Source organism: Hemitrygon akajei, chromosome 12 (genome assembly GCF_048418815.1).
Source record: "Hemitrygon akajei chromosome 12, sHemAka1.3, whole genome shotgun sequence".
NCBI lineage: Eukaryota > Metazoa > Chordata > Chondrichthyes > Myliobatiformes > Dasyatidae > Hemitrygon > Hemitrygon akajei.
Window position 1 is genome coordinate 86,623,430 of NC_133135.1, and position 18,664 is coordinate 86,642,093.

The window sequence follows — 18,664 nt, forward strand, 5'->3', positions numbered from 1 at the left end:
GAGGTAAAAAATATACAGTATATCAATTTACATTGGTAAACTTAACCTCCCCAAAGCCACTACTGAAAGTTTAATAATGGAAGTTTTGAACTCAAAATAATATTTTGAAAATTAATGAATTGGTAAAGAAAAAAAATCTTGCAGAATGAAAGGATTGCATTTTCTGCAAAAGTGGGCATTTATTAAAATGCTTCAGCATTTCCCGAAAAAAAAAATCAAGCCTCATATGTATTAGTACATTCCTTGCAGCTATCACTGTTCAGTTAAAGAGATAACCTTGCTTGAGCTTCCAGTGGGTGCTGTAGTGTGATCAACAGCAGCTGTGGAAAATAGTAGAGTGGATGCATGCTTCTCCCTCTCGCTCTGTCACTCCCTCAAGCATATTTCAGAAAGATGTTTTGTATTTTTATACTAGATGTCAAGCTGAAGCCACAGTTGAACGGAATTGATTGAAATTGTATGATTATATGAGACCAACCAGAGCAATGTAATCAGAGCTCGATGGAAAATCTACAACTTAGATAAAAGTATAAAAATTAGAAATTGCACAAGTGCAGTCAACAAAAGTTACCAATAAAATTAAGGTCAATGAGTCCAATTGCTGAAAGGCTATTTAAAAAAAAAGGTATAATGTTTTCTCCCCTACTTTTTGGGCTTGCTACAATCTAACTTACATGAAAATGAAATCCAACACTCTAGAAAATTACATTTTAATACCTTCACTAATGCAGAATGGGAACTGGGAGAATTTTCTATTTTGTTCCCAAAGTGCCATGCTTCTTTCACAACTGTGCTTGCAGGTAGACATTTCACATTAAGATAATTAACTTTAGTTTTAATACTTGTGTCTTTGAATATCTGTATTAAAGCTGCAGTGGTAGATGTGACAGGTCAAAATTGAAATTCTGAACTGATTAGGTGGAAATGCTTTCGGTGGCTCTTCTCACATTTTTTAAAGGTTCCATTCTCTGACAGTTTTGTGCTGTAATCAGCAAGTACTGTTCAGTAAGAAATTATATAAAGTGAGAACTCCAAATAAACGAAAGGTCATTTTCCATTGATTAGAATAATACATGCCTGAAGTTTATAATTACTTCAGTTTGTCAGGGAAATTGGATTTAATATAGCACCAGGCTGCTCAAACCTACATCTTTGATGGAAGTCATTAACTGAAGCAGCAAAACTTGAGGTGCTAGTGAAGAGGGACTGTTTGTCAGTCATATTCTGTTGTTAAAATGATTAAGCTCCTACCATTGAAACTTAATTAGATTCAGCAAAAAATACAAAATTTTGCAAATATGACAGCATTTCTCTTGATTTTTTAAAACATTTTTTTCTGTTGTACATTTCTCCTGCCATCTACCAGCTGATATGATGTTCACGGCCTTTGTTTCCAGCTGAAAGATTTTGGACTCTGTAGACTTGAACTGTCTCATGATGAGAATTTTATGTCCACATATCCTCTTGCCTGGTTCAGTTCAGCAGAAGCAAATAAAACTACCGATCTAATCAAGAGTGATAAAGTGTACAGATCTGTCTTAAGGTCTTTCAGAAACTGTTCTGCTAGAAAAAAACTGCTTGCCATTGTTGTCAGATGGCTTTGTCTGGCAAATGTGTCTGAGGACCTGTCTGAAATTACTAGTGGACATCAGAGAAATCCCCATGGAGTTTATTGTCATTTCTTCTTTAGTCCCTTACTCCTGCTGGGACATGAGGCTGCTGACAGCAGCTCCCCAGAGTCCTCTGTCCTGGGCCAGTCGTTCAAGTTGTCCCCAGGTGTAGCCCATCTTCTAAGTATCAGCTGTTCCTTGGCCAGTCTCGTTTTTTATGGAAGGTTGATCAGTCCTACGGCTTCTACAGACTTCCGGCTTTCACTACGTGACTTCATACATCTTCCAGGTGAAGTTACTTCCCCTCCCAGGGTAGAGGTCTGTGAAGCTTCTGTTGGTGTGTTTCTGTAACTCTGGGTTTTATTAGATACAGTTCCTCGTCCCGTGCTAACCCACCTCCTTTCGCATCCAGGTTTGGAACGGTCCATTGTGGATTCTACTTTCATTTAACTGTACATATATATAACCAAATGAAACAACATTCCTCCAGACCACAGAGCTCCCACAATACATATATCACTCAGAGCACATGAAACAAAAATATTACCACAAATAAGTTCATAAAATATAATTCAAAATGCATGTGAAATGCACAGCACAGGTAAAAAGAAAAACATTACAATAAACAGTTCACTGTCCTAATGACGAGAGCATGGTAGCTGCAGGGTATTCATTAGTCACACGGCCTGAGGAAAGAAGCTGCTAGTCTGGTGTCCTAGTTCTGATGCTTCTGACAATAAAGAGTCAAAGATTGTGAGATGATTAGAAGGGATCCTTAACAATCCTTTGGGCCCTCAAATACAACGTTCCCAGTATAGGAGGATGTGGGGCGGTGCGAAGGCGTGCTCCTTGCTCTAGGCCGCAACTGCACAATACCTTTGTTATCCAGCTTGCTTGCAGATTTTAATGTTTTTTGATCATGGAAAAGACAAAAAGGGTGAGAAATTTTACCATTGATTGGAACCGGAGAGGCCGCTGTGCCGGGAATCTTGCGACGAAAATTCTCAAGGCATTGGCCTGACTGATACTTGTTTGCTAAAAAGAGATGATTACTCATTTACAGAAAAACCTGTGTTTGTTATTGAAAAGGAAAACTATTCACTTCACAAATAATAAGTCAAAGACAGTTGGCAAAGACAATTCTGTCCATAAAATGTCAGCAGCAGACAGACAAATGAGGGTAGGGATGGAGGAAACAAGGAGAGTAATTTTAATCATGCATCAAGTAGTCTTTTATACAAATTTTGTTGACTCAAATTCTTACACGATGAAATTGGAACAAGTCTCAAATTAATTACCTTGATCATGGTTTCTGCTGTTATTTATTCCCACAAACTAGTAGAAACCCTTTCAAAAAGTATTGTTGCTTTACATCAATAACTGGAAGTTCTAACATTAGCAGGCCAGATGGCCTACTCCTGCTTCTATTTCTTATGGGCTCAAATATCTTTTCAGCAAAATGTAAAACAAAAAATACACATTTCAAAATCATGATCAAATCCACTGATATTTAGAAGTATAATTTTTTTCCCAAATGCCTTGGCTGGAAAAACTGTGTAACTATTTCCCAAGCCATGTTTAGGCTGACATAAGCAATCATATGTTCTGGATAAGCATGAAGCTAAATTTCTGCATGCTCTTGGGCAAATTGGGGGAGACTCCATTGAACACAGTGTCACAGCTAGAGCAACTGCCTCATTCTCCAGAGATCAAGGTTCATTTCCATCTTTGAATGTCGTCTGAGTGGAGCTTGCACGTTCTTGCTGTGACTATGTGGGTTTCCAAGTGCTCCAGCCATATCATTAAAGCATATTAATCTTGTTCATGTCATCTTGATATGTGTGAATTAGTGGCCAGATTCTATAATCACAAAGTTCACTTCACGTCAAAAGTCATTCATGGTTGTAATATTCTGTATTTGCAAAACGCAGTGTGTAAGTGTAAGTCATTCTGCCTGTTGGCTCATTGTTCATTAGTCCTGCTGGAATATCTTCCTTCAACGTCTCAGAATTTGCACAAATTGTTACAAAAGGCATTTGTAAGAACACATCTAGTGTACTCCAATAATACTGGAGTAAGAATTTAAGAGAGAATGATAATATCTTGGAAACAGTTCAAAGAACTTTTACTAGATTAATGTCTGGAATGAGAAGGTTGTGTTCTGAAGAAAGAATGGACAAGCAGGGGTTATACCTGATGGAATTTAGAAAATTAAGAGGGTATTTGATAGAAATATATGAGATCCTAAGGAGCCTTGGGACATTGGATGTGGAGAGAATGTTTCCACTTGTAGACTAGGCCAAAACTTATGAAAGATTTTTTAAGGCGGTGAAAACATTTTTTTCTCTCTTCTAATTTGTATGTACATTCATATGGGAGTGTTAAAGGTACAGCACATGCCTCTGATGCATTATATTTAATCTGTGTAGGTATTTTTCCTTCTTAAAGGAGAAGTAAATTATGTGTAAGAGTACCTTTTAAGAACAGAGTGTTCTGCCAGATGTTGAAATTGCTTCAAGTGGTTTATGTTTATCAGTGTGTCCTTTTGTATATCGGCGAGACCCGACGTTGATTGGCAGACTGCTCCGCCGAGCATCTATGCTCTGTCCACCAGAATAAGCAGGATCTCCTAGTAGCCACCCATCTTAATTCCACTTCCCATTCCCATTCCAATATGTTCATACATGGTCTCCTCCACTGTTGGGATAAGGACACACTTAAGTTGGAGGAACAATATCTTGTTTCCATTTGGGTAGCCTCCAGCCCGATGGCATGAACATTGATTTTACAAACTTCCAGTAATGCCTTCCTTCACCCACTCCCCAACCTCTTCACCATTTCCCATGCCGTGTCCCTCTCTCATGTTATCTCTGTGCCTACCCATCGCCTCCCTCTGGTGCTCCATTCCCAATCCCCCTTTTTCTTTCTTCCATGGCCTTCTGTCTCTCTTGCCAATCAGCTTCCAAGCTCTTTGCTTCATCCCGCCCCCTCCAAGTTTCACCTATCACCTGGCATTTCTCTCTCCCCTCCCCCCACCTTTCAAATCTACTCCTTAGCTTTTTTTTCCTGCCCTACTGAAGAGTTCTTTCCATAGATGCTGCCTGTCCTGCTGAGTTCCTCCAGCATGTTGTGTGTGGTACTATGTTATCTGTGCTCCATGGAAGTGCTATGAATTTGATGCATTGTGGAACTGGATGCTGCTGTTAGTTTTGAGCTACTGATATCTATAAAGCTGTTGAAAACTTTATTCTGTTAATTAGTTTTTGGAAACAGCGACACAAAAGAGCACATAGATATTATAATGAGAGATTTAAATGGCTTCGAATATGCAAAAGGACATTCTCTATTCCATGATCCTTTACATAAATGTTGGAGTTAGGCATTGATGCTAATAATTGTGACAAATTCTGAAATCATTTCATTTGGGGGAAGTAAAATACAAACCTTTCTGGCTATAATAGACTTACCTCCTTTTTTTGGATTTTAGCTAGTAAAGAATTAAATTGCTCACAGAATTGGATACTTTCAAAATAAAGTGTAAGTAGGTACAGTCACTGCCTTTTGATTTCAGCTTACGATCACCTTTAAAATAAAGTGCCAAGTGCTTAGATAAACAGAGACTCAAAGGTGAATAAAATTAAAAGTACCAAGTTAAAGGTGAAATGATATATGCTTCAGATGTTGGAAATCCAAAATAATAATAGAAATTCTGAAAATACTCAGTAGACTAGGAGAAAGAAAAATGTGAAATCATGTCTTATCAGAAAATGTACATATGTTTGCAGTGCATTTGTTTTGCAAAGTTAATGTAATTTTGTGTTATTGTTGATTCATGACTTCTCATATTTCTTTTGCAATTAGTGCTAATTAAGTTGGAGTTGTCTTTAAAGTATTGTAGAAATGTAATTATTGACATTCATCAACCAGGAAAGATTAAAAAAATCTGAGCAGGAACTCCTCTTATCACAAAGTATGCCAAAAGGCTAGTGCTCCATTATCAACATAAGGTTACTGCTCTTACTTAATCCTCTTAGTTAAGTATGATAGCCATGGTAACACAACTTATTTTTAGCTTCTCACTTCTAGGTGATTCTAAAAATCTCTTTTGGTATTAGGATATTGTTTTTTATTTGTATGACCTGCAGTTTTAAATAAAGGTAAAGTTATGTTTTCTTCCCTGTATATGATCAATTAATTCCTTTTTTTTTTCTTTTCTTCAGTTGTATTGAAGATTACAAACTAGCTTCAGATGGACGGATGTGTCAGCTGATTTCTGAATCCTGCACCAGTGGTACAGATTGTGCTGATGCCAACATTTCTCTAAATCAGACTTGGTTTAGAGATGTCTTCTATGGTTACAATAACCAGACTAAGGAGCTTGCACTTGGACAAGTGTTTGTTGGGACATTCAGGTAAGATTTACTTTTCTGTTTTGTTGCACACAAACTTATGACAACATGCAGAATTGAAGAACATTATGGTTCCTATTTTTGTTCCTTATGCAAAGATGTAGCATTTTCTTTTCAATCTATGGGTATTGTCCAAGTGGTAAGGCTGATGTTTATTGACATGGCAAAAGGAGAATTTTCTAATCGCATTTACCAGGTAAGGACATGTTTGGCACAGCTTTGTGGGCCAAAGGGCCTGTATTGTGCTGTAGGTTTTCTATGTTTCTACCAGCTGGCTTTATATTCAGCATATGGAGGTCTGTGCAAAATAGAAAATTACTTTAAAATAATCTTTTTTGCATGATATCAGAGAATTCTCTTCTAGGATAAATAGACTTTCTCTGGTGCTAAAGGCATCTAAGAGCAGTAGGGAAGCAACTAAGTAAATATTAAAATGTTACATGCATTTTTATGTTGCAATGTTGTATGGGACTATTGTAAGTTTTTAACTTGAATCTGTTGCAGTCAAAAATCAGGATTCAAAAGGTAAACCCTGTGTAATTGCCAGTTACATGAAAGCATGTACCTCGAGAAAGTAACTCTGGGTGTCAGAACAACATAGTTAAGCCCAAGCATTGTGTTGTGTTTCCAAAATTCGTTTTACTTATTCCTGTGGATTGAATTATGGAAGTAGAGTTCAATGTGCTTGTGTACCCATGTTGCATGTTTAGCTCAACTAACAAAGGATAAGTTTCTGCACTATAATTTATGACACTGATTACATTTGCTTTTGAATAAGGGAAGCATTGCAATTAATAGTTGAAATTTTCATGTCAAATTGATTTTAGCAGACAACAAACTTCTTCCCACATTATGACAATTTCATAAGCAGATAAATATTATCCTTGAGTTCTGTCACCTAAGAAAGGATTCCAAGAAAGACCTTGCATCGTTTTGTCTTTCCTGTGTTGAAGGGGCAGTGGACGTCATGACTTGCTGAGTTTGGAATGCATTATTACTGTTGCACTGCAACTTGTCTTTGAATATAAATCTGACTACAAATGTATCAATATATTTAGGTGCACTTGCCTGTGTTTCTCTAGAATTTTTAGAGACATTACTTCGAGTGTTTATGCTTTGAGTTCATTATTTATTTGTCATTGTTCTCCAGGTCCAGGTGAGGTTTTGGATTAGAGACAATATGTTCCCAAAATGGGGATGACAATTTCACTCAGTGGTGAGACACATAGCTGAAGCTTCATTTGATATCTAATCTATCATTGACAAGAAAGTATATAAAAGCGTAATATTTTTACCATTATACAGAGACATGACATTGGTGTTGATTTTGTCATCCTATTATGTTGAGTGGAGTGTTATACAATTGCTGATTTAGCAGTTGGAGGAATGTCAAAGGATGTTGACTGTATTCACGGCCAACATAAAGTTATAGCAGTTATAGTAGACATCTCACTGTTTTGGATACCTGAGTTCAACCATGATCTTAAATGCCTTCTGGGTGGAGTTCACACATCCTTCCTCTAACTTCATGGGTTTTACAGTTCCTCCCTCATCCTAAAGTGAATGGGCCACTGCAAGTTATGCTTTAATGCACAAAAGTGGCAAATATTCATTGACAGGCTTGAGAGAGAGAGTATATATCGCAAGGCTGTAGAGAGAATGAAGGCAAAAGGGATTGATGAGATTGGTGTGCCTCAAGACATACTGTGTCATTGTAAGTAAATAATCTCCCACTGGAATGACTGTGAATTGCTGCCCTATCACCTAAGATGTCCCAGGTTACAATGCAAATTTCTTTTTCGAGAGAATTCTTGACTTGGCGGTTTTGTAGATTTATTTTCTGTGGGGTTCTGGCTTAGATTTGGTAGATATTTTTAGCTTTGTAGGGTGGTTTTGTGGACACCGTGGGGAGGTAGGAGTCAGGATAAGGTTTAGAAAAGAGTTGAGTGAGAGTTAGAGATCGAGGCAGTAAAGGAAGAAACCGGGGCAGAAGCCAGGGTTTGGGTCAAGTTCATGCTGATCTGTGATATCTGTCATTGCCATGGCTCAGACCTGTTTTTTGTTTTTGGTTCGTAGGAATGGTTTGGAGGACAGTGTGATTAATTAGGGGTCAGGTTAGGAGTTAGGGACGAAGATGAGGATGAGTGAAGAATCTGGGTCAGAAATCTGTGCTCGGTATGTAGGTTAGAAAGCTCTGTGGTTGAAGGTCACAGTCCTAAGGTCAGGTTGGATGGACAGGTGCTGAGAAGACTAGTGGTCCCAGGGTCACTGAATCCTGAGTCAAAAGTCCATATAGGCAGAAGTCACAAGGGCCGGTTACACCCCAGGCTATTAGGATCTGAGGTCTGTGTGAATACAGAAATCAAGGCCCGAAGCACTGTGCAGACAAAGGTCTACAATCCCACAGGTCAGGTTGGTCAAGGCCTGGAGGTCAAACCCCTGTTTAGATAGAACTGGGGTCAAAGCCCAAAGGCCTAACCCATGATTCATGAATCCTGGGGTCAAGGTGCAAAGTTCAAGCCTGGTGTTGCGGCCCGATGAAGGTCAATCCTGTGATCAGCACATCCTGAGGTCGAAGTCCAGAGCTCAGCGAATCTGGGGGTGGAAAGACTGAATTTGTTTAATCCAGAGACAGGGTGTGTCTGGGCCAGAGACTGGAGGTTGCACACTAAATGTCTACGAGTTTTAGAGTCCAAGGCCAGGATGATCTGTCCTGCAGTTGGAAGCCTCTGTGTGTGAGGGGATGAGCAGGTAGGAAGGAGGCTTGTTTTGCTGTTGTCATCTGTTGTTGTTACTGCTTGTGTTCGATGTGGCATATTGTGTTCTGTTGAACATTATGAACATGCTATGTTGGCACTGGAATGCATGGCAATACTTGAGGTCTGCCTCCAGCACATCCTTCGGTGTGTTGGCTGTTAATGCAAATAACACATTTCACTGTATGTTTTGATATACTTATGATAAATAAAACTGAATGTAAAATTGTAGGCAACAGCACCAAAGAAAATAAACTGCAGCTCATCAGATTCTAAGCTGCCTGTTGCTGCCTGTGTTTAAAATATTCTGGGTTCCTCTCTTTCTTCCATGAGGTAGCCCAGTCATGTCATTGACTAACGTTGTAATATATATCTGCAGGCAAATGTGAGCAGTCAGTGGTGTCTGCATAATAACTACATTATTGAAAACTGTGCCTTAAAGCAAAATGCATGCTTGACTTTGCAAATAAAAACACAAAATGCTGGCAGAACTCAGCAGGCCAGACAGCATCTATGGGAGGAGGTAGTGATGACGTTTCGGGCCGAAACCCTTCATCAGGAGGGTTGACTTTGCAAAATATGTTACAAACATAGGGTGTTTTGCTCCAGCTGTTATTGATATTATTTTCAAAATATTCAAATTTTGTCTCCATGTTCAATAAAGATTGTGCTGATGCATTCTTGAGGTGTGCCAATGATTGTACATCATTTGCAGTTGTGTCCTCAATAAGTTGCAGAGAATTGAATGTTTGTTAAGTTATTTAACAGTCAAAAGGCATCTGATGTCTTGACAGTGTTCAGTAATGAACGCTGGTGTCAAACAGTAAGCCATGGACAGGGAAATGACTGCATGTTGATGTTTTGTGTATGTTGAAGCCACCTCCATGGGTGGTGAGGACACAACCTGTGCACATCAGCTCCAGCAAGATCCAAATTTGCCCTTGTCAAAGAGCTGAGAGGTAGGGTGGGAGAGATATTGTCCATCAGCTTGGAGAATGAACGTGATATGAGCTGTCATCTTTAAAGGAATTCTCGTGGCCTGCAGAGATTAAGGATTGCAACAATCTTGTTTTAGTTTAGTGCTTTGGGGATTATCCCTTTTGATGAAAAATAATAATGAGTGTCCAAAAGACAGGAGCAGAATTAGACAATTCAGCCCATCAACTCTGCTCCACCATTTCATCAGGACTCAACTCCGTACTCCTGCCTTCTCCCATAACCTTTGAATGTAGTGAATAACTTGCCCTCCATAGCTGTCTGTGACAATAAATTCCACAGATTCACCAGCCTTAAGCTCAACAAATTCCTCCTCATCTCTGTTCTAAAGGGGTGTCCTTCTATTTTGTGGTTGTGACCTTGACTCTCCCACTATTGGAAACAGCCTCTGCGTATCCTCTCTGTCTAGGTTTTCCATTATTTGAAAAGTTTCAGTGAGATTACCTGTCTTTCTTCTAAATCCCAGTAAGTATAGGCTCAGAGCCATCAAACACTCCTCATATATTAACCCTTTCATTCCTGCAATGATGCTCATAATGTTCCTCTGGACTCTCTCCAATATGAGACAATCCTTTCTTAGATATGGGACCGAAAAGTGCTCACAATACTCCAACTGTACCCTCATCTTTACGCATTCCATATTTACATTTGGTATTGGTGGTCATGTGGAATTAATCTGAGCTCTGTTGGCGCAGTGGAGCGGTTAGTAGAGCTTCTGCCTTGCAGCTCCAGTGACCTGCTTTTAATCTTAACCCCGTTGCTGTCTGTGTGGTCTTTTCGTATTTGTTCCTTGTGATCACAATGGGCTTTCTCCAGGTGCTCTGGTTTCTTAGATTAATAGAACACTGTAAATTGTTTCTGGTTGTGCTGGAGGATGGTAGAATCTGGGTAGAGTTGATAAGAATGTTGAAGAGTTTTTAAGAAAATGGAATCAATGAAGTGTAAACTGGGTGGTGGTGGTTGTCATGGATTTGGTGAGTTAAAGGTCTTGTTTTGCACTATGTCTCTCAATGACTATGAGTAACAGTGATATTTGGAATTGCTAAGATTTCAAAGTTCAAAGTAAATTTATATGTCACCATACACTACCATGAGATTCAATTTCTTGCAGGCCTACTCAACAAATCCTTAATGGAATAAGAACTATAATAGAATCAATGAAAGACACACCAACTTGTGCATTCAACCAGTGTGCAAAGTTCATTAAACTGATCAAATACAAAACTAACTAACTAAATAAATTAATAAGCAAGCAAGCAAGGGAGCAAGCAATAAATAAATATTGAGAGCATGAGATAAATTGTCCTTGAAAGTAAGTCCATAGGTTGTAGGGTCATTTCAATGATGTGGCTGAACCCCTTGCTTCAGAAGCCTGATGGTGGAGGGTAGTAACTGTTCCTGAACTGGGTGCTATGAATCCTGAGGGTCGTGTAGCTCCTTCCTGATGGTGACAGCGAGGAGAGAGCATGGCTAGATGGTGAGGGTCCCTGATGATGGATGTTGCTTTCCTGTGACAGCGTTTTATGTACTACCCTGCTATGGAGGGTTCAAATACATTCAACGTGTGGCTGTGGATGAGTGGCAGACTGCTGCAGGTTAACACTGAGATCATGAACTGGTTACAGATCACTAACGTTGATGGTGGACCATCACAGGCAAAGCCCTCCCGACCACTGAGTATATTTGCATGTGTGCTGCCACTGGAAAGCAGCATCCACTATCAAAGACTTCCACCATCTAGGCCATGCCCTCTTCTCACTACTACCTTTACAGCAGGAGGTACAGGAGTCTTAGGTGCCACTTCATCAGGTTCAGGAACAGGCATTATCCTGCATGTCAAGCATCTGAACTGGTTGTGGATAACTTAACTCACTACAGCTCTGAATCCTCTGACCTATCCTGCTGTAACTAAGCTTGCATGAGGCCTTGGAGCCACTCTGTGCATGCAATTGTGCCTTCACTATGTATCTTACTTTTCATGATGAAGCCTACTCGTAATGGATTTGTGTTCAAAAGATCCTCAGGGTTTAAATAGTCACAGTAAAAAGAAATCATCTGATTTCCATTCTCGAGAACATTACTCTGCCGAAGATAACCAATATCCTCTGGAGGTCTTGTCATCCAAGCCAAATTAATGTCTTTGATGCAGCGTAATTAGAACTCTACTGTCTTATAGATCTATTCTGCTTTAACATCGCTTCTTTGAGTTCCTCTTAAATAAAGTTGTTCAGAGTTGATACCTGACCAGCATAATTAATCCTGCATGCACACCACTCCACACCTTTCAAATTGATTAATATTCCAAATGTAATTGGGCAAAGCCATCAGTTTCTACAGCAGGACTTCATAATTCACTGAGCTCACCTGTTCTTTCTTTTTCAAACTCTGGCTGTGACAATAACTGAGCTAAGTACTTTGACATTAAGGGGATAGACAAGAGTGAATAGAAAATTTTGTCCTTTCTAACTTAAGCACTGAACATGGTCAGTTCCTGGAGGGTTGAAGAAGTTTCAAGGCTAATTTCAAAGAAATTCAGCCCATTATTCAGAAATTTTAATTTTTAATTTTGTAACATTGCATTGATTTAAAGTATGTGCTAACAAATGTTTGCAAGACATACATTGCAATACTGTACCATATATTATAATTAAGTCAGAATATTAAAACCTGTTTTCCCTTTTATTTGGATCAATTACATTGGTAAATGGAAGAATGATGAAACTTAATTGATATTCAGAAACATTTTAATTTTATAAGTATTAGAATTTAAGGAAGCTATTAAGATCAAAGTTCATTAAAATATCAAAAGCACTTAAACATATAAATAAAAATAAGCTGCAGAGAGTCATAATCATAGTCAGCTCCCTCATGGGCACTAGTATCCATAGTATGCAAGACATCGTCGAGGAGCGATGCCTCAAAAAGGCGGCATCCATCACCCAGGCCATGCCCTGTTTACATTGCTACCATCAGCAAGGAGGTACAGATACCTGAAGACACACATTCAAAGATTCAGGAACAGCTTCTTCCTCTCTGCCATCCAATTTCTGAATGGACATTGAACCCATAAACACTTCCTTACTACTTTTTATTTCTATTTTTGCACTATTTATTTAACTATTTTATATACATATTGTAATAAATGCTTTGTCTCCATTATTATGGATTGCATTGCTCTGCTACCGCAAAGACAACAAATGCCCATGACATATGCCGGTAATATTAAAACTGATTCTGATTCCATATTCTCAAAATTAAAAAAAACTTCATGATTCTAGGCAACTGATCGCGACTGAACTCACCTTTGCCCAGTGAATTGTGATAAAGGTTAGAATGTTACTCTTTAACAACTCCTCAAAGCTTCTCAAGACTGGTGGTCCAAAAGAATTGGAAACTCTGAGTAGTCGTAGTATTTGGTAACTGGATTTTTTGTGCTAAATTGGCCAAATTTGTCTTTTGAAATTTTGTAATTATTTTTCATATTTGACATCTACACTGGTGAATTTTAAGTGATAATTTACTCTTCATTCATCTGTATATTATCTGATAAATTCAGCAGTGCTGTTATCATCTCACATCCATGTTGTCAGTCTTTGACTCTTCCCCTATGATTCCATACTCTGGCACTCTCTTCAACTGGCCTTACATACCTCCTGATGAAGCTGCTTTCTGGAGCCCTCTTCTATTCATCTTTGCTATCTACATGTTATCTTTGCTCATTGCTTGTTACCTAGGAACTGAAACCAGTCTCATTGCTGGTTACAATGAACTCATCAATAATCCTGGAATTATTTAATTCAGAATTAGTGAATGATTCAATGTTTTGTCTATTCAATCCTTTCTGAGTATTTTTCCAGTGAATTGCATTTCAGAAGAAAAACGTATTGTGTTTTAAAATAATTATTAGCATTATATGAAAACAATGAAATATTCCAGCATGAAAATTATACCTCCTCTTGATCTTCACTTGTGTCCAGTTTTATTTTATCTTGTTTATCTCACAGAGATACTGATTTCTATTAAGATAGTCAAGAAGAGTTTTCCCGAAATGGTTTGAACATTTATGTTGCTTACAGTAGATAACAAAAAGCTTACTTTCAACACTGATCAACTGCATCCTTCAATGAGAACTTGCTGAAAATATCTAGCTGCTTGTACAACGCTAGATCCGTCGGGATGACAACAGGGTTGCCCACATGTATATCCTGTCAACTTCAAAGGAAGGGGAAAATCCTGCATTTGTTTTAACATGCAAACAATAGTTGAAACTGAGTTTCATCCTTTATTCAACACTGCTCAGTCTACATGTCTGTCGGCACATCCCTTGCAGAATTAAACCAAAATGATGTCTGCAAAGATCAAAAACAGTGGTAGAAGATGATTCCCTCAAAAGCATTTTGCCATCTGCTGGCTTGGAGAAGAAGAATTAGCAAGCACATAAATTATATTTGTCAAGTCAAGTCAAGTCAACTTTTATTGTCATTTCGACCACAACTGCTGGTACAGTGCATAGTAAAAATGAGACAACGTTTTTCAGAACCATGGTGTTACATGACACAGTACAAAAAAACTAGACTGAACTACATAATCAAAAAAACACAGAGCAAGCTACACTAGAATACAGACCTACACAGGACTACATAAGGTTCACAAAAAACAGTGCAGGCATTACAATAAATAATAAACAGGACAATAGGGCAAGGTGTCAGTCCAGGCTTCGGGTATTGAGGAGTCTGATAGCTTGGTGGAAGAAACTGTTACATAGTCTGGTCATGAGAGCCCGAATGCTTCGGAGCCTTTTCCCAGACAGCAGGAGGGAGAAGAGATTGTATGAGGGGTGCATGGGGTCCTTCATAATGCTGTTTCCTTTGCAGATGCAGCGTGTAGTGTAAATGTCCGTGATGGCGGGAAGAGAGACCCCGATGATTTTCTCAGCTGACCTCACTATCCGCTGCAGGGTCTTGCGATCCGAGATGGTGCAATTTCCAAACCTGGCAGTGACGCAGTTGCTTAGGATGCTCTCAATACAACCCCTGTAGAATGTGATGAGGATGGGGGGTGGGAGATGGACTTTCCTCAACCTTCACAGAAAGTAGAGACGCTATATACTATGTAACTGATAAACATTGCTACAAGTACACAATTGGATCCACTTGAAAACTACTGAACAAATAAAACATTTAATGATTAGCCGAACCACTTTGCTTAGCTTATCTGGAGGTATATCCTTCATTGGGAGTGCTATAAAGTAGCAGTATATATTATTGAGTCTGCTCTCCTTGATGTAAATGCTATTGAATTTTGGAAGCAGTGTGCTGCATGCTGCCAATAATGTTTAGAATTACCAACTGTGGCTGCATTTCTAAAAATGTGGAAGTTTCTGACATTCAGAAACATTCAGATATGATCTAAAACTATTAGAGATTAATCAAGTTACTGTATGTGTGGAAAAAAGTTTAATATTACTTTTAAAACATTTAAAATATTTAAATAAGCTTAAATATTTGAAACATAATTCAAAATTATATTAATTCCTGGCAACTTTCTGTCCATTGCAATCAATTCAAGATTAGTCGCTTCCAGGTTACAATAGCAGATGTCCCAGCAAAATGTACCAATAGATTTGGGTCTTCTGGAATTATGTATGCGTTCATAGATGTGCTGAACTTGCTGATATTTTTGGGGGTAATTGGTGGCAGTCCAATGTGCAATGCTAAACATTGTCAGCGGTAGTAGCGATGTACCAGATCTGTACAAAGGTGGTAGTATTGTTCTCAGTACTAAGAATGCATTACATTTGCTCTTGGTGCATATTATTTTCACTCTTATATGTCTCTTTTAATTTTTCATGAAGAATATGAAAAACAATTTTCCTTATCATATCAAATTTCAGGTCAAGCAAGTAGTGAACCAAACAAAATATTTTTTTTGCTTCTGTTTATTTAAAATAAAAATTGTACTCATTTCCATACAGTCACCATAGGACATACAGTATTTATTTAATTTGTCTCAAAGGTTGCTGGTAATTTTCTCCCTTATTAATTTCCTGTAAATTTTACTTCCTATGAACTTAGAAATAGAAAAGCAATGACAATCGCAATTCCTATTTTGGAACAAGATTTTGCACAAGCTGAACACCAAAATATATGCAGTACAGGATAATGTGGTTACTGACCCTCTGCAATACTTTGCAAAAGTCTTAGGCGCATATATATAGTCAGGGTGCCTAAGACTTTTGTAGTAATTATTGTCGTGACAAATGAGTGATAATAAACCTGACCTGATATGGATCTCTAGTGTGGATTGAGAGTGAGAAGGGGGCATTGCAAGGGGAATCATGGTTCAGAAAAGGGGAGGGTAGTAGGGAGAGAGCAGAAAGCACCAGAGAGACATTCTGTAATGATCAATAAAACAATTGTTTGGAATCAAGTGACCTTGTCTGGTGTCTCCAGACTGTGCGTGTCTGTACCTGTGCCAGCAAATTCCACCCCCTCCCCCACCCTGCCTTGGCGTTTCTTCTCTGCTACCTGCCCCAACATCCCTCCCACGTCGCTGCACCCTCACCATTCCCAACACCCTTTGCTCCTGCCAGCTTTATAAACTCATTCTCCACTCCATATTAACAAATATAATACTGTGCTGTGTATATGTGCCGGAGACTTTTGCACAGTACTGTAGGTGGGAACGCAAGTGGAGAAAGTATTATTGAACTGAGTAAAGCAAACTGAGTGAATGGAGCTGACTAGTTTCAAATAGCTGAAAATATGTACGAGCCTTTCCAGAACATCAGGGATGTCCTCCTCCTTCAAAGAACAAGGTATTCCTTCCTCCACATCCTTCCTGCCTTGACCCACATCTCTTATGTTTCCTGAGCTTTCTATATAGATTGCTCTCATCTCCACACCTGCCTATCACCTCCTCCTTCCCCTTCTCCTTCCCGGTCTCACATGGTCCACTCTTGTACCCTATCAAATTCTTCCTTTACCTTTTCCACCTTTTACCTCTCAGATTCTTATTTAATCCCTCCCCCTCCCCACCACCCACCTGGCTTCACCTATATCTTCTACCTCATGCTCCTTTCCCTCACCCCTCCCCTCCCCTCCGCCCTTATTCTGGCTTCTTCCCCCTTCCCAGTCCTGATGAAGGGTGAAGGGTGTCAACGTGAAACAATGTTTATTCTCCTCCAGCATTTTGTATGTGTTAGGAGGCTTCAATCTTATTTTACGTGAATATTTAGGAAGAATTTTTACTTTTGATACACCAAGGCTGTCAGAGGAATCTCAAAAAGCTTTACATATGTAACTTCCATAGTTGTAACATGCATTGCAGCTCGTTATGTTGCCCAATGTTAATGGCACAAGGGCATCAAAACATTCATGCTTCATAACATGCTTGTGCTGTGTCGAAACTACTCAAAGGATTATGATTCCCGCAGTTTGTACTTGGCATCAGCAGTTGAGTTGAGCAGGAGGGAAGCAATAATGTGGTACCAAGCAGCGAGAAGGAAAAATTAAGTGTTCTTAATTCTTGACCTTAGTTGAGGTTGCTTCTTCACCGTAACTAAGCTGTTTAGAAGCTTGCATTCGTACCATTCATGATGGAGGTTGAGGATTATATGTTCTCCTTTGGATGCAGCCTGCATGCACCTAGTGTGTGAATTCTGCATTGTACAACACTGGCTCTCTTCCTGAAAAAATTAAATTTGCACAAAATATATTTCTAAGCAAAAAGGCATTACTTCTGTCACTTACTGTGGAGTAATAGAATTTTTACAGCTGTGGAAATACAGAAACCACTATAAAGTTAAAGCCTGTATACTTTGTGTTATAGCATTATGTTTTGTGAAAGTACATTCATGCTCCATAGGCTTGGTAATTGCTGATGACTTGGCATGGGATCTATGAGATGTACAGGGGGATATCTGCAAGTTACTCTGGAGACCTGACTGCATTAACTTCTATTTCAGCTGTCAAGGAACCATTTTATCTGGTGATAATGATGCAAGATAATTGGTGGGTAGAGGGTTGCTTCAGAGTCTCCTGGCTCTTTGCTACAAGAAAAGGGTTGAGTAATTCTAGCTGTAGTGTTCATTTGAAAACAACAAATGAGATTAAAAGCTCTTTTTTACATTTGAAATCACCAAGTCAGGCAGTCCCACACTGCAAGACTAAAATAGTACAGATGAGATCTTCTGGATTAAGTATTCATTACAGAAATTCAGTATAAATGCAAATTCCCCAGACCTTTCAAAAGCAGAAATATTAGTAAAAGCAGCTTTAAAAATACCAGAACCCATTCAATTTTTTTCCTGTGTTGGTGCATGGACCTCTACTGGTGAAGTAAGGACATTAAGTATCAATGTGCTCCATTTGTTTAAGCTGCACCACTGTTCCTGGGGCCTACGAGTCCCTTGGTTAATAGCAGTGGCCCATGACATAAAAAGGGTTGGGAACCCCTGGTTTACACCAACATGGCTTATGCTTTCTCCTTCGTGTTGTTTAATCTACTGTCATTGTTCACCAGCTATTTTTCATTGTACTGTTTTGATTCCTCAAACTCAGATATTGCCATCTCTGAAAAACGTGAGTTTATCAGTGCAAGGAAACTGCTAAATATTCAGATTCAGAAGACAGTGGATGCTGGAAATGCTTGGCAGATCACGCACCCTCTCTGGAGAGAGAAGCACTCAATGGTAATATTTCTGCATGCACACTACAGAAGTATTACCATCAAGTGCACTTTACAGACAATATTAAATTGAAATTTGCTGAGCAGAGAAGTCCTCGCAATTCTGCAGGGAACCTGTATGGAATTTTGGTGAACTATTTCCCTCTCAGGAAGACCAGCAGTTTGTGCACTCAGTGCTAACAACATTAAACAAATCAATGGTCTG

The 18,664-nt window shown here is 38.9% G+C and overlaps 1 protein-coding gene across 1 annotated transcript in view; it reads left to right on the forward strand.

Moving 5' to 3' along the window:
- Positions 1-18,664, forward strand: part of astn1 (astrotactin 1) — a 2,716,024-nt gene that overhangs the window by 1,821,916 nt on the left and 875,444 nt on the right. Inside the window, exon 13 of the mRNA XM_073063618.1 lies at positions 5,831-6,022. Within this exon, the coding sequence (XP_072919719.1) occupies positions 5,831-6,022 (192 nt within the window). The remainder of the gene's footprint in view (positions 1-5,830; positions 6,023-18,664) is intronic.